General features: G+C 39.9%; 1 protein-coding gene across 4 annotated transcripts in view; it reads left to right on the forward strand.

The window, feature by feature from the left end:
* The window catches only part of lrp1bb (low density lipoprotein receptor-related protein 1Bb), a 285,606-nt gene extending 274,589 nt beyond the window's left edge, over positions 1-11,017 (forward strand). For 3 of the 4 annotated variants that reach the window (XM_084361717.1, XM_084361718.1, XM_084361719.1), the window contains exons 85-91: positions 34-138; positions 1,950-2,063; positions 4,809-4,885; positions 6,250-6,340; positions 6,674-6,824; positions 8,620-8,694; positions 9,788-11,017. In XM_084361717.1, the coding sequence (XP_084217843.1) occupies positions 34-138; positions 1,950-2,063; positions 4,809-4,885; positions 6,250-6,340; positions 6,674-6,824; positions 8,620-8,694; positions 9,788-9,928 (754 nt within the window). In that variant the 3' untranslated portion in view covers positions 9,929-11,017. The remainder of the gene's footprint in view (positions 1-33; positions 139-1,949; positions 2,064-4,808; positions 4,886-6,249; positions 6,341-6,673; positions 6,825-8,619; positions 8,695-9,787) is intronic. The other variant, XM_084361720.1, reaches the window with a different exon arrangement.
* Positions 11,018-14,200: the final 3,183 nt, after the last annotated feature.

Here is a 14,200-nt window from a genome sequence, read left to right on the forward strand (position 1 = left end):
CTCTCTAGCATCCATTATTTCTTCACCCTCCAGCTGCACAAATGGCAGAATAGCGCCGAGCTGTCAGCTCTGTGACGGATATTGCTACAATGGAGGCACCTGTCACCTGGACCCCGACACCAACCTGCCTTTCTGTCAGTAAGTCACTGCTTAATGGGTGAAGGAAAGTGGGGGAAAAAATTGAATGTTCTCCGCTATTATTCACACTGTTTCCATTCAAATACTGGCTCCGTGCCCTAGAAATCCTGGCCTTAGATCACCTAGGGAAACCATTCCCTGCTCAGAGAACAGTGCAAGATAGATGTCTTCCTCTGGAGAAAAATCCTTAAGTTGAGGGAAGGTTTGATGTCACTATGTGGAGGCCATGGCACAGCAGGGGGCCGAGTGCCAGTACACCATCTTATGCCGCGTGACACCTCACTGTGGCTTAAGGTTTTTAGATAAAATACAGTTTCAAAACCCCTTCAAAGCTTGCCATTCTGCACATATCACACTGTTCCTCCTTGCAGTTAAGAGCTGATGTCAGGCCTCCCTGACACTCAGTAGCAGGTTTAAGAAGTTTTGCGCTCTAAAAAAAGACACTGAGGTGTGTGTCAGTGGTAGAACATGCCATGAAATCCAACGGGAGAAACTTGAAACAGACAAAAGCTTGACTGGCAGACACGAGGAAATGATTGTGAAAGGCTACCCATAGATTAATACCACCTCAGCTATAATCACATGCAGTGCTGTGTAATCTCCAAGGAGGAAATTGGAAATCCATTTCAAAAGCCAACTCTGTATTTTTTTAACTGCCCATTGTCCACTATAGTTAAATTGAAATTTGTGGTCATCACTCGCAAATTCCAGGGGATAGAATCAATTTCTATGCAAATGATCCCATCTTATACGAGGAGGTTAACAGATCCCGATAATGTGGTTTATTATTTGCTGCAAAGAACAGGGATTATGCGAGATGATGGATATGTCTGTGTCAAGAAATCATAATGTTTGACCTTAATACTCTCAGTAAATGTATATTTCATCAAGCCATCCCAAAGCAAGAACCTTGCAGGGCAGAGCTACTTCAATTGGAATGATAACTGTTGCATTAAGCACTAAAAAAAGGTTTAAGAGGTTTTCTCGAAATGCATCAGCTCTGTGGTAAAGACAGCTACAGTAAACAGTCAAGCCCTCATTCACTGAGAATTATTGGAATATTCCTCTTGAGAAGCACTTCGACCATACAGTAGCTCTTTTTCCTTTACAATGCAAGAAATCTCACTTACGTTAACAACTGCTTTGTCCAGTTGGATAAATGCAGGACTTAACTCTGATGATGTAGCTGAGAAGCTGGCCTTGGCCCGTTAGCAAGAAGCAGCAAGAATGTCTTTTTTCTCAGATAGAAAATATGTCATTGTATTTGTTTGTCACTTTGACTTTTCCTGTCATCATACCTCTGAATCAAAATAGAATTTTCTTTGAAGGGATGTCTTTGTGGGATTGTCAAACTGTATGCAGTGGTCCTGGGTCCTGAGTGTGGTCAAGCTACCGTTATCCAAGTGCGACTTATTTTGCTCACATTTTAGCGTCTGGATTGTTTTGCTGCAAAACCACAGCAGTGATTTTTATGTCCAAAAATCCCTCCCTCTTTGAAATATTGCAAGTCTTATTCTACACTGATATTTCTCTACAATGTTGAATCCATCCAGAGGTGACACCACTGTAACAGACTCTTCTCTTGCAGATATATTCCCCTCACTTGGTGAGCAGTGAAATTGATTTGTGTTCATATTATTTATTTTGCTAATTTGCTCGATGCAGACACGACATTGACTTACTCCATCTTATGAATGAAGCTGCTAAAAGGGATTAGTGTCTCAGCCTCCATTCATCAAGCTGCAAACGGTTCAACAATATACAGTACATTCTCTGGGCCCTTTTATCACTCCCAACACAATGTTTTGCAGCTGCACGTCAGGGTTCAAGAACCAACGTTGTGATGAGCTGGCCAACCCCTGCGATTACTTCTGTCAGAATGAGGGGATGTGCACATTAACAGCTCTTAACAAACCACGCTGCAAGTAGGTCCTTCTCACCTCTCCAGCTGTATTCAGAGGCCACTCACCCCCTTTGTCTACACCCCCACCTCAACTCCATCTGGCTCCATTTCAGCCTCAGCCCAGTATATGGGCTGTTTGTCACAGTGCCGCCTTGTAGCAGCTTATCATGTAATAAGTGCTGGATAAGGTAATGACTTATTTAATCATATACAGTGAAATGACATGACATTGCTCCAGGATCATAATCTCCCAAGATTATGATCATATTGATTCTTTTTGGATAGGTTTGTGTCTCTATTTAAATTTTTTTCAGCCATTTTGGTTTTGACTGGTGTGTGTCCTTGACAAATTGTTAATATGTACTTACCATTTTGATTGAAACATGTTTTGTCACACTGCCCTGGCTCAGAGGACGAAAGGTTGGCTGACTGTCATTAGTAAGCTTGTAACGTTGTTGTCAAACACTGTGTTGCCCTTCGAGCGTTTGCTCGACCTTTTTATCAGCAATGTTCACAGCTAGACTTTGCCTTTAAACAGCAGAGAAAATGTTTTTTTCACTCAATCATTTTATCTTTTGTAATAATATAGACTTTAAGTGAAATGACCTTAAGATCACTTTAACTGCTATTAAGTAACTCAATTTCTATTAGAACATCACTTAGCCTTTATTTAACTAGGAAGACTCCAAGAAACCTTCTCTTTCACACGAGAGCTTGGACAAAATGACACGTAAAATATGTCTGTACAAAAATCCCTAATTTATAAAGTCACCTAATGTGCGTTTAAGGAATAAGCTGACATTTTGAGAAATACGCAGAGTTAGAGGAGAACATTGACACACACATTTCTGTACAGTTAATTTGAAGCTTCTGCCAGAAGTCAATTAGCTTAGCAAAAAGGCTGGAAGGACTGGGAAACAGCTGGGCTGGCTCTGTCTGGAGGTAACGCAATCCAGATTATTTGGAGTGTCCACATGTTGCCTGGCAACCACCAATTTCAACAAGCAATTCAGCACGCCCACCCTCTGCAACATGTTGTTTCAGTATGGATCAAACTAACAAGATATAACGTGTTGATAATCGAGCTTTTGGAGGTGTTGGTAGACAGATTGTGTTATCTTTAGACAGATCCAGGCTAGCTGTTTCCCCCGAAGACTCCAGAAAGAGCTTTGACGCTGATTTGAAATAGCGTCCAGAGCGTGGATACAGTTTTTGAGCATCGCAGCCCCAGTAAAATTAGATTGTGATCCAGTCAGTCCTATAACATTAGGAAAGTCTAGAAGAGCCACACCATTAAATTATGTTTTTCCAATTCAAGTTAGCGAAGGGTTAAACTGTAAGTTAGCCGCTCAGCTGGTGGAAGTGTATATGGAAAATCAGGGTAATTTCACACTCAGGAAGTTGAACTTTTTTGGCTGCATTTGCCACCGAGAAGCTCTCATAGGAATGAACGGGGCTCCGACTCCAGCGCTGTATCCAGTTTCCCCTCATTAGGTCCATTGTTTCGCCCCATTTCCAGTCTCTCTGCTAAGCTGAGCTAAACAGCTGCCAACAGTAGCTTCATATTTACTGTACGGACATGAGAGTGGTATCAATGCTCATATCTAACTATCATCAACAAAGCAAATAAGCACGCCTTAAAATGTCAAACTATTCCTTTAATTTATATATAGTTTATATATGATTTTAATTAATAGTAGTTGCAGACGTTCTTCACTTAGAGCTCAATTTTTACTCTTCTGTGTGATATTTTGAGCGGGTATTAGCTGACATGGCACTTATTACATTATCAGTTGCTGCATGACTCTGTACCGTTGCTGCCCCTCACTGCCACCCATCCACCCATCTCATGCAATCTTCACCCAGCACACAGGAGTCAGGGGAGGGGGGGGGGACTAAAACGTGACACTGTCTGTGTGATGTGGCCATCAGTCTGTGCATTTTGCAACCTGTGCATGATGGAAAGTTGAAACATATCCGTTATTGACCAGTCATCACGTCTGCGTGTAACTTACTAGGCTGAACATTTCATCAGAAATTGGTGTTTATCTTTAACGCCTTCAACGGAGGTTAAGAGAGTATCTTACATCCCTTAAGGAATTATTCTTTTCATGGTTTATGCTTCCCAAAGGAGATCAAACTCCCCGTTGCCCCCAAATTTCCCATTAAAATTCATTCCGCTGTGACATTTCGTTCTGCGAGGGCGTGATTCATTCCCACTATGTATGGGGCTGCATTCTTATTTTTTTTGATAGCCGGATGTTCTGATTCTTAGAGTGCATGTAATTTAGAGTAATTTCATTCTGTCATCATCCAGTCGCACCCACCAGATCAGTCACGCTTTACAGACCCATTTGAGTCAGTCGTGTGAAATTAGATATCACCTCCTCTAACAAGGGTCATACATCACGCTCATCGGATTCCATTGGAACACAAATGAGATGAAGACTTGTTGTGCCGCTGTCATCCTTTTAAATTTTAATTTTTTTTGACACTGAATATTCAACATGTAAATTCACCTCACACTGTTTATGGACACACATCTATATATATACATACAGTAGTGCTCTCTCTCCAGGTGGTGTTTGTTTGTGTTGGATCAAAGCACTTCATCGCAAGACTGAATCATAATGTGTTGTATATGTAAGCCACGGTCACATCATAATGTAGTTCATCCTCTAAAGGTGTTTTCTCAGCAGTCTTTCTGCCTGAAAAAAAAAAGTACTCTAATGAAAGTTTATTTTTACTTTGTTTTGACCTCCTTCAGATGTTCAGCCAATTGGGCAGGCACACAGTGTGAAAGACCCGCCCCTAAAAGCAGCAGATCAGACAATACCAGCGGAGGTGAGTATTTCTCGAAAGCTTTAGCATTCTATATGAATAAATGCATATATCAATACCACAATGCCCACATCCACACATATTTATAGGCAAGTTTTTACTTACTCCAATCCCATGGCACACAGTTGGACTTGTTCCTGATTGGCAGCCTAACTAGAGAATTACTGTGCTCCATCCAACCTAGCCAGTTTGCAGTATTTGAAGAGAAAAGCCTACGCTCAGCAGGTTTACCTCATTTGAATTAGAGGAGCTGCTGTTGCCGGCTCTGTCTTCAAATTAATTATAAGTAATACAGTGAAATCTCTTAAGGAAAACGCATATATATATAAACACACCATGTTACCTTCGGGATCTCTTCTGGTCCTTATTAACTTAAGATTTCTGCAGGTGCAAAAACAATGCACATATTCGTAGACTCTGCATTAACATCAGAGGTGGAAAAAGTCCACACATTCTTAACTAAAGTAGAAGTGCAGATACTTTACTTAATTCTTTATTCAAGTAAAAGTGATAAAGTACAGGCTTTGAAATGAACTCAAAGTATAAAAGTAAAAAGTATCCACATACAGTATTATGTATAGTAGTAGTAGTAGTACTAGTATAGTCGTAAAAGGACATTTCTATCTGCCATTTCTGTGTAAGCAAACTGAACCTCACGTCATATTAAAACTTTAAGGTAGAATCAGTAGGATTTGTCCCGGCTGTTCGTGAACGCACCGGAAAGACAGTTGATTACTGAGTCACATTCCCAGGACGTCGAATACCGACATTTTAGGTTGATAAAGCGTCCAGAGCAGCAAAAAAAAATTGGAAAAAAAGAAAATCCAGGCAGAGGGCTGCAGGAACTCTGCAGATACAAGACACTAACACACCGTCTCTTCACTGGAGTGTCCCTCACTCTCTGTCTCCCTCTTGTTACATCTGATGTGTGATATGTACTGATAGGTTGAAATCAGTCTTTTGATGTTGGGAAGGCGGCGTGCAATGACGCAAAATGAAAATAATCAATAATTCCCCTGAAATGCATTAAAACTAAAGTAATGAGCCTGTTTTTGAAAATGTAAGGAGTAGAAAGTACAGATATTTGTGTTAAACTATGGGGAGTTGAACTAAAAAGTTGTCAGGAAATAAATACCTAAGTAAAGAGCAGATACCTGAAAAATATAATTAGCTCATATGTACTGAGAATGGAGTGAATTGTGAAGGCGGCCAGGCCCAAGGAAGAAACACATATCTTTTATATTGGCCTTTTTTTGAAGCCCTGGTCAGGCCTGGCTCCATACAGTGTGTCACTATCTAAAGCCATCTCAGCTCCTTTCAATCGTCGCTCATCTCTCCACACCATCTCTCCTCTGTCTGTCTCTCAGGGAGCATAGCTATCATTGTGCCTCTGGTCCTGCTGGTAATCTTGATCGTGATGGTGGTAGCAGGTGTTTATATCTGCAGACGGAGGCAAAGGTAAGTAAATATATAATAAAATATAAATAAGAAAGAGGCTTCTAAGCAGCAACAGATGATGAGAGATCTGAGACCAAGCAGCTTTGAAGATAAAATGGACATCTTTGCTTTATAAATGAAAAGTTTTTTTCAAAATGTTCAGCAGAACACGTCACCTCTGCACTCAGCCTTTGATTATAATTCAGCTTTTTAGGTCTGCCCACCATAGTTATGTACTCCAAGCGTGCCAAGCGGTGTGATGTGATTTGTTGTACGGAGCCGTGCAAAGCTGTGCAGCATGTTGACCTTCATGTTGTGTGTCATGTTAATGATGGCTGGCTTCACACACCTCAGGGGAAAACGTGTCCAAAGACAGCCTATGACAAACGGAGGGATAAACGTGGAGATTGGGAACCCGTCATACAACATGTATGAAGTGGACCATGACAACCATGCTGATGCAGGCAGCCTGCTGCGACCCAACTTCACGCTTGACCCTCACAAGGTTTGGTTATTGAACTCAATGTTAAACTTACTTCAGTGCCAACAGTTAACTACAGCTTTACACCTGTCTGAAAATGAATAGTTGAAAAAGTGGTTTTGGCTTAGTTCTTTTTGATTGATCTGCAGTGTATCTTCAGGCGATTGCTACTTCTTTTTCCCATTTCAACAACATTTTTAATAAATATATTTTTAAAAAAACAAATATTTACTGATATAAAAAGACAGAATTGGTGTGCAATTCTTGAAAACATGTAGATAAAGGGTTGATAAAGTGAAAAAGAGCTTTTTATAATATAAAATTGATCTAAAATGAGAGATTTCTCATGCTTTAAAGAAATCCTTTTTTGCCATGATGTCTGAAATGTACGACAAAACTAATCTACAGGAGAGACACCCACCCAAGAGACAAATACTGCAGTTTATTGAGTTGGATGCAAGTTATATCCTTTTTTGTTTAATAAGTTTTGAAAACTAAAGCTTTACATTTGTCTGAAAATGCAAATTTAATGATTTTGACTTGGTTCTTTCGTTGCTTTGTGCAGTGAAGCATTATAGCAGCAAATTGCTGCTACCATGACAAAATATATTTGTTCATTTTCTCATTTAAACTAGAATTTTTCTTGTTTTGACAATATCCTTTTCATGATGTAACAAGATAGTTTTCATTATTGTAGAAAATTACTCTAACCTTTCCTTGTAATAACAACATTTCATTATATCTTGTTATATGAGCTGTTGCTCAGTTGTTTGCGATCACTGATCTACTCTGACATCAAGTAGACACAAATTATTTACACATATGGTGCACAAAACAATACAAAAGCAGCTCACAGCTATAATATATTAAACACCTTTTCACATGTCTTGGTCAATGCTGTTCAGTTACTAATTGTTTATCCATAACTGACTAATGATCTTATATAATTGACTCAGACACTGAACAAATCTTTTTCACGTTTCAAAACCACACGTATGAAATATTATTAAACAATGTCTAGTAGCACAGTAAATAGTAACAACATGTGGATCACAGTCACTGAACACACATTTATATGTGATTCAACTAATTTAATCTGCATCTGCAAGCCACGAACGTACTCAACAAACTCTGCGAACCTTGTGTTGGAAAAATAAATAAAATAATTTGTCAAAGTTGTTTTTAATGCAGGAGGGAGGAAGGCCACCCAGCAACAATTCCAAACTATTTTTCCAGCTTTCTAAAAAATAATTGCGTGCTGTGTTGTTTGTCTCTGTTCCAATTACTGTGATAATGTGACGTCTAGCATTGGGATAAATCAAATTTCGTAAAGCCTTGGCTGGTTTGCAGGAATGCACAGGTGCCATGAACTGAGAGGACTCTTCATCTGGCTGGTGATTTATTCTGCTCATGGCCCTCAACCCCACACTAACATCCAGCATATCAAATGAATCATAACACCTTCACTGATGTTGTTATCTAGCTCACCTGCTCGAGCTTCAAGCCTAATGCTGTCGCTTCTTGGCCTGCCAATTCTGACATCTGCTATTGTCAGTCCAATCTGGCTGTATTTTCAACAGCGCACGCTGTGTTGCATCTAAACTAGCTTCTGTATTCCACTGCACTCTCTCCACTCAGTTTCCTTCGTCTTTAATTCAGCACACTTTTATTTTGAGTGAAACGTAAGTCCTGTAACCCTGTTATTATAAAGATTGCACATATATAACTACTAGATGACGATGCGTTACTCTATGCGTAGAATTGTTTAAGATTTAGCTGTGTTGCACTGTGAACAGAGGTGGTGCTTGTTGTGTTACAGGGCTGGTGTGTACAATCCAGTGACCCTCGCAACTTGGGCATGAATTCTGTGCCCAAGGAGGTAATCCCTGGACAGGTGAATTTTCCCAACTTCACTTCATGTTTGCCTTAAAAAAAACCCCCCAAAAATCATCCTCATGCATTTCCCAAACTTCGCTGTGTACCAGGCAAACTAGGAGTGGGCGATCTGATGTTCTAAGATCGTTATCGATCATGAAGGCGAGACACAATCTTCATTTTCTGCTTCCAAACTTAACATAATCTCCCTAGCAGATTTGTGCTACTTGAATAAACCAATAGATAATGAAGCTTGAAGCTTGATGGTCATGCTGATTGGACGATTTACTTAATGTGGTGACATATTGTAAACAATGCAACGTGAGTTATAGCTAGCAACATGGCGCATGAGGAGCTTGTGCCAAAATAGATCTACCTGAAATGCAATATTGTGTCCTGATGGTGCAAATGGAGAAATTCATAGGCTATTTCAAGTTTGGCTATAGTTTACGGGGCATTTCAAAGCTGAGAGAAAAGATCACGATGCAGATCATCGATTGTGTTTGCGATTTAATAGATCGTGAGATTGTTTTTTGGCCAGATCGCCCACCCCTCAATAAAAGGTTTTAAACACCACACCCACATCCATAGTCATCTGTAGCTGTTCCCATCTTCATTTTGTGAGAACACTACTGAAATATACTCGTTGTGTCAAAAAAGTTTGAAGCTACTGAAGCTACGGCTTGAAAACTGTGCTGGCATGGCTTTATGTTTAAATTGGCTTCCTCCTGCATGTTGCTGTCTATTACTGTACTCCCAATCTACTAATAGAGTATGCATGAGTCATGTCTTGTGCTCCTCTTTGTGCTGCTTCAGAGTGAAACTCAGATGTTTTACCCACTTGGTAAACTACACAGGAAGTTGTTTTGTCTCTTTGTTTTAGTCTCTTTTAGCTCATTGTTTTGGTTTTCTGCAAGCTAGACTTATCAGCTGTACAAAACACAACTCCAGATCATAATTGTCTCCCATTTCTGCTGGATTTAATTAAAATAGGCTACATGCCATAAAACCACCCCAGGTGGCCAACAACTGTGAATGCAGCCTTAAGACTCTCACTGTTCTGCAGTGAGTTATGTCAATAACTTTTTCCATCTCCTTCCCTTCCTATACAGCCCATGAACTACTCCAACCCAGTGTATGCAAAGATATATATCGACGGGCAAAACTGCCGGAAGCCAGTCATCAGTATCGACGAGAGGAGAGAGCTACTCCCAAAGAAACTAGAGGGGACAATTCATGAAACCGCCGCATAGCCTAACTTTACACTTTGTACTTCTTTTTTTACCACAGTGTACAATGTATAATACGAAGGAGGAAACAAGAAGTTTTCTATTTCCTACGAGGCTCTTAGGTTTTACCGGTTTAGCATCAGCATATTGTCCTTGTTGGTGTGCTGACGAGTTTTCTTTTCCATTTACCGTTTGCTTTCTAATGTTTGTCAAACATAAGTTATACAGCGCTACACTGTATACTGTGTGACACTGAAGTAAAGCTGCTGATTTGCAAAAACTTTATTAACACCATACACCACACTTGTGCACAGTTTAAACCTTAAAAATGCAGTGCTAAAAATTTGTACCCATACCTGTTTCTAGTTTCAGTGGAATACATAAGGACACTGTGTCATTTTGTGAAGGCGACGAAGGCAGGTTGGCTCAATTTTTCTGAACAAATGTAAGTATCGTTGAGGAAGAGTTAAGTGGGTTGTTACTAAGGCTTTTTCTTTTTTTCTTTTTTTTACATGTCATATGACATATGGACCACAAAGCTTTGCAACTGAGCAGTGAAGCTTGATATTTTTTTAGGTTTTTTCTTTCTTTTTATCTCCTCGGTATACCTGACGGATCTACAGACTGGATTTCCAGCGAAGGCCATAATATCAACATAATAGTCCATATAGTCTTCTGTGTTTTTCCATTTCCACGGATGTCAAGCTCCGTCCACCCCGTATCGACAGTAATATGCCACACGAACTTCTTATCTTTTGGTGAAAGAGATTGAAGCCCACCTTGAATGTTCTCCGATCAGATTCCCAGATCCTGTACTGTACACTGAAGAGACAGATACTGAATACCATATTTTTCTAGGTCTCATATGTCAACAGATGGATTAAAGATGTAGACACGGAAGAGATTTACCACAGCTACACAAAAGGTTATGAAGAGTTATTATGAAACACATCTGTTACTTCAGAAAAGGAAGATGATAAATATAAGAAATTTTATAATTTTGTATTTGATTTGTATGTTGTTTGGCTGCTTGTATTTTGAAGAAATGTATTAAATGTAAGTAATTTTTATATAAAATGTAAATCGATATTGAATAAAGGGGGCTTATTTCCATGTCGTGTCCCTCTCTTACACAACACACCTCATCCTCCGCAATATATTATACAGTGGACCTTGAAAGTAGTTCACGGAAGATGTCAAGCACTCTATATAGTGTAGCAGTGTAACAGTACTGCCTATAAAAAGAATATGAACCGTCTTATCAGCCGATTCAACCAGTGTTTCTCCAACAGAGCTTCTGTGGTTCATATGGCCAGTGACCTGACAAGTCAATCAACAGTGTGACGTCTGTTACCTGCTGTGCAGAGGAAGGTGGCTGATGGGGAATCATTGCCCTCCCTAGGTGTGCAGGAAGGCCAACACCATTCATTACCTGGTGGTGGGGACACAGTGCTCAGTGCCACCTGCTGAATGATAATTCAGTCTCCTTTTACTTTACTCACAAAAGCTTCTCTCCATGGCAACCGGAGGAGTCACTCCTGCCCTTCTCTCCTTCTGTCTGTGCTATCGGCTGGATATGAAAAGTACACCCAGCTCACCGCATTTTAATGATTGTACAAAGAGATACCTCAGTTTCCGGCTTCCTTGATTGTCCTCCACGTTGAAGCCTTTTTAGCAATGCTGTGATACCCATCACCTGCCAACACTCCCCTATAGACCATGGCAGCCATTCTCCTCTGACGTCATGTGGGAGTGGGAAACTTAAATGCTGGGATTGTGTTATAGAGTAGGCTAACCTGGAAGTTACTTGCAAGTTTTGTTCACCAATATAATCCTCACAGATGAACACCACTTATTTTGATTTTCAAAGCGTATATTATATCGTGGGACATAATGTGTTAATACCTTAAGCCTGTGATAACCACAGGCCTTATTTCAGGCATTTAAAATAAAAACCCATCCAAAAAAAACAACAAATTTGAGACGAGGGAACCAGAAATGCAAAAATGCTAGCTGATGTCCAGGTTATAGGACTCATTGCTACACCACTCTTTACTACTGTGTTCTGCATTGTGAGTTGTATAGCTGTAGGAAATCTGAGAAATCAGTATCATTTCACTGCTTCCAAATCTTCACATCCTTGTATTTTTTCTGTTAATCTGTGATGTAAGGTTATATGGGCACAGGGTCAATTCCCGGTTCCCAAGACAATCTCCCTCTTTTTCACAGCCTTATTGTATGTAGGCAGGTATGGTTGCCACACATTGTGTTGTTTTATATTGAGATTAATGACTGAATACTCCTTTAGTTCATGTAGTTGTTTACTTCATCGTCCGTGGGCACTGAAAGAGGGGATGATACTAGGACGATGGACGTTTTTTAAAATCTCCTCTTTGCCTTGCAGACCAGTCAAAGTGCTGAGGAATCCATTTGGATGTAAGCTGCACCGCTCAGTAAAGCTCTGCTGTAACTTAAAGCCCCCAAATTAAATTACTTAAATTTAAGTAAGCGTTGGACTTGTATGCGAGGATCTTGTTATTAATTCATCTCCACTTCTTTTATGATGGTGGTCAGTGGAGGCTAGAGGGGATTTTTTTTTTCTTGCAATACGGTGCCACAAGGGACGAAGGGGCAACCAGCAGACCCTCCTTTTCTATGTCCTGTTCTCTGAACATAGTTTTGAAGATGGACTTTAGGTCTCTGGAAGTAATTAATTAATAGAACAGCCGATGTTAGGTCACTGGCATCTGGAGCACATCCATGGCTTGGATGGACATGAAACGCGGTACAAAAGCTTGAACTACTCCACTGGCAAATATCTGGTTCTTTGATAACAAGTCAGAAGTACAAGCCTGTGTTCATAAAAAGGGGAAACGTCAATTAAAACTCCCCAAGAGCATTTTTGTGAGAATCTTTTATTCACCGAGCTTCAAATTCTGTTGCCTGAATCACAAACAAAGAGCAGGAGTTAAACATTATGCAGCTGAATTACATTCACTTTTAAACTGTGCGTCGATTTTGGATGAAATCAGCAAATAGTGTTTTGCTTGCAGCACTACTTATTCATTCTGTTCTTCTCTTACCTATAATACAGTAAGGCTGTGAAGGATACTATAGGCTATTCAGAGTCCTCTGCCATACCAATTCGATGAAACAAGTGACCTTCCCAGACCCCCCATGACTGTCATAACAAGCCTAGAGGGATTCATATGTGTTGTGAAAGCTGCTTCTGGCAGCAACAGACAATATATATACCAGGATATATGCCAGCGTCTGGCCGAAGCAGCTTTCACCACATAAAGGAAAAGTTTGTTCAAACAGATGAAGCAAAACAGTGTTGCAGCACTGACTTTGATTGCCTGGTCAAGCTGTATGTGTGTGTTTCTAAAACAAGTCCCTTTATACTTTGTGGACAACAAAACTTCATCCTACTTTACATCAGCATGAGAGTGAGTAGATAATAACTGCATTTTCATTTTTGGGTGAACTTATCCTTTAACTTATTTTACATTTATGATGTCAGTGTCAACACAGCCCACTGACACCATCAAAAACTCACAACTGCTGTTGAACAGTGATTGTCTGCATAGGATAAAATATGTTAGAACTGACCACAGTTGAGCAGCAACAAAGAAAAGGAAATAGTGAATATATGTTGCAATTGTCATATCAGTCAAAATTTGAGTATTTGTATTTTTTGCATTTCATTTTCACTGAATAAAAGTTCCCTTACGTGTGGAGAATACGATTTGCAGGCTGGGACGTCTCTGTAGCACAACAATGCTTCATTAATAATAGTATATTAAGATATTTTACCTTGAATCTATATTGCAGATCCTGAAATTTGTATATTGCACTTGGCCATATTGCAATTACAATTTTTGATTGATTTAATCAGCCCCAACTTTGACCTTATCGATGTAATTACTAGAGTGCGAGTTGCTTTTCTGTTTTTTTTAACCAATCCTTAAAGTACCCTACCCGAGATGTATGTTTCATCTGCAGGGATAAACACAGTTATTAAATATGCAGAGTAAATGAGGTAAAGCTGTGATGTAGGGACTATTGAAGGAGTATGTGTCTAGTGCATTGATATTCACTCCAAGCTCTCTTCCTATAACAGTCTTGAACTAATGAAGACTTCCAGCCCAGCAGTGGTAGAACTCAGCTGCACTGGGAAAAGCGAGTAAAGGACCGCTGGCCCACTCACTCAGCCCCTAAAGTGCATCAAAAGAAGAGAAAAACTGAAATTTGAAAACTAGTCCTGAACTAAGAGATGCTTGGCGCTCCCCTCCC

This window comes from Pagrus pagrus, assembly GCF_965226575.1.
Source record: "Pagrus pagrus genome assembly, chromosome: 9".
NCBI classification, from domain to species: Eukaryota; Metazoa; Chordata; class Actinopteri; order Spariformes; family Sparidae; genus Pagrus; species Pagrus pagrus.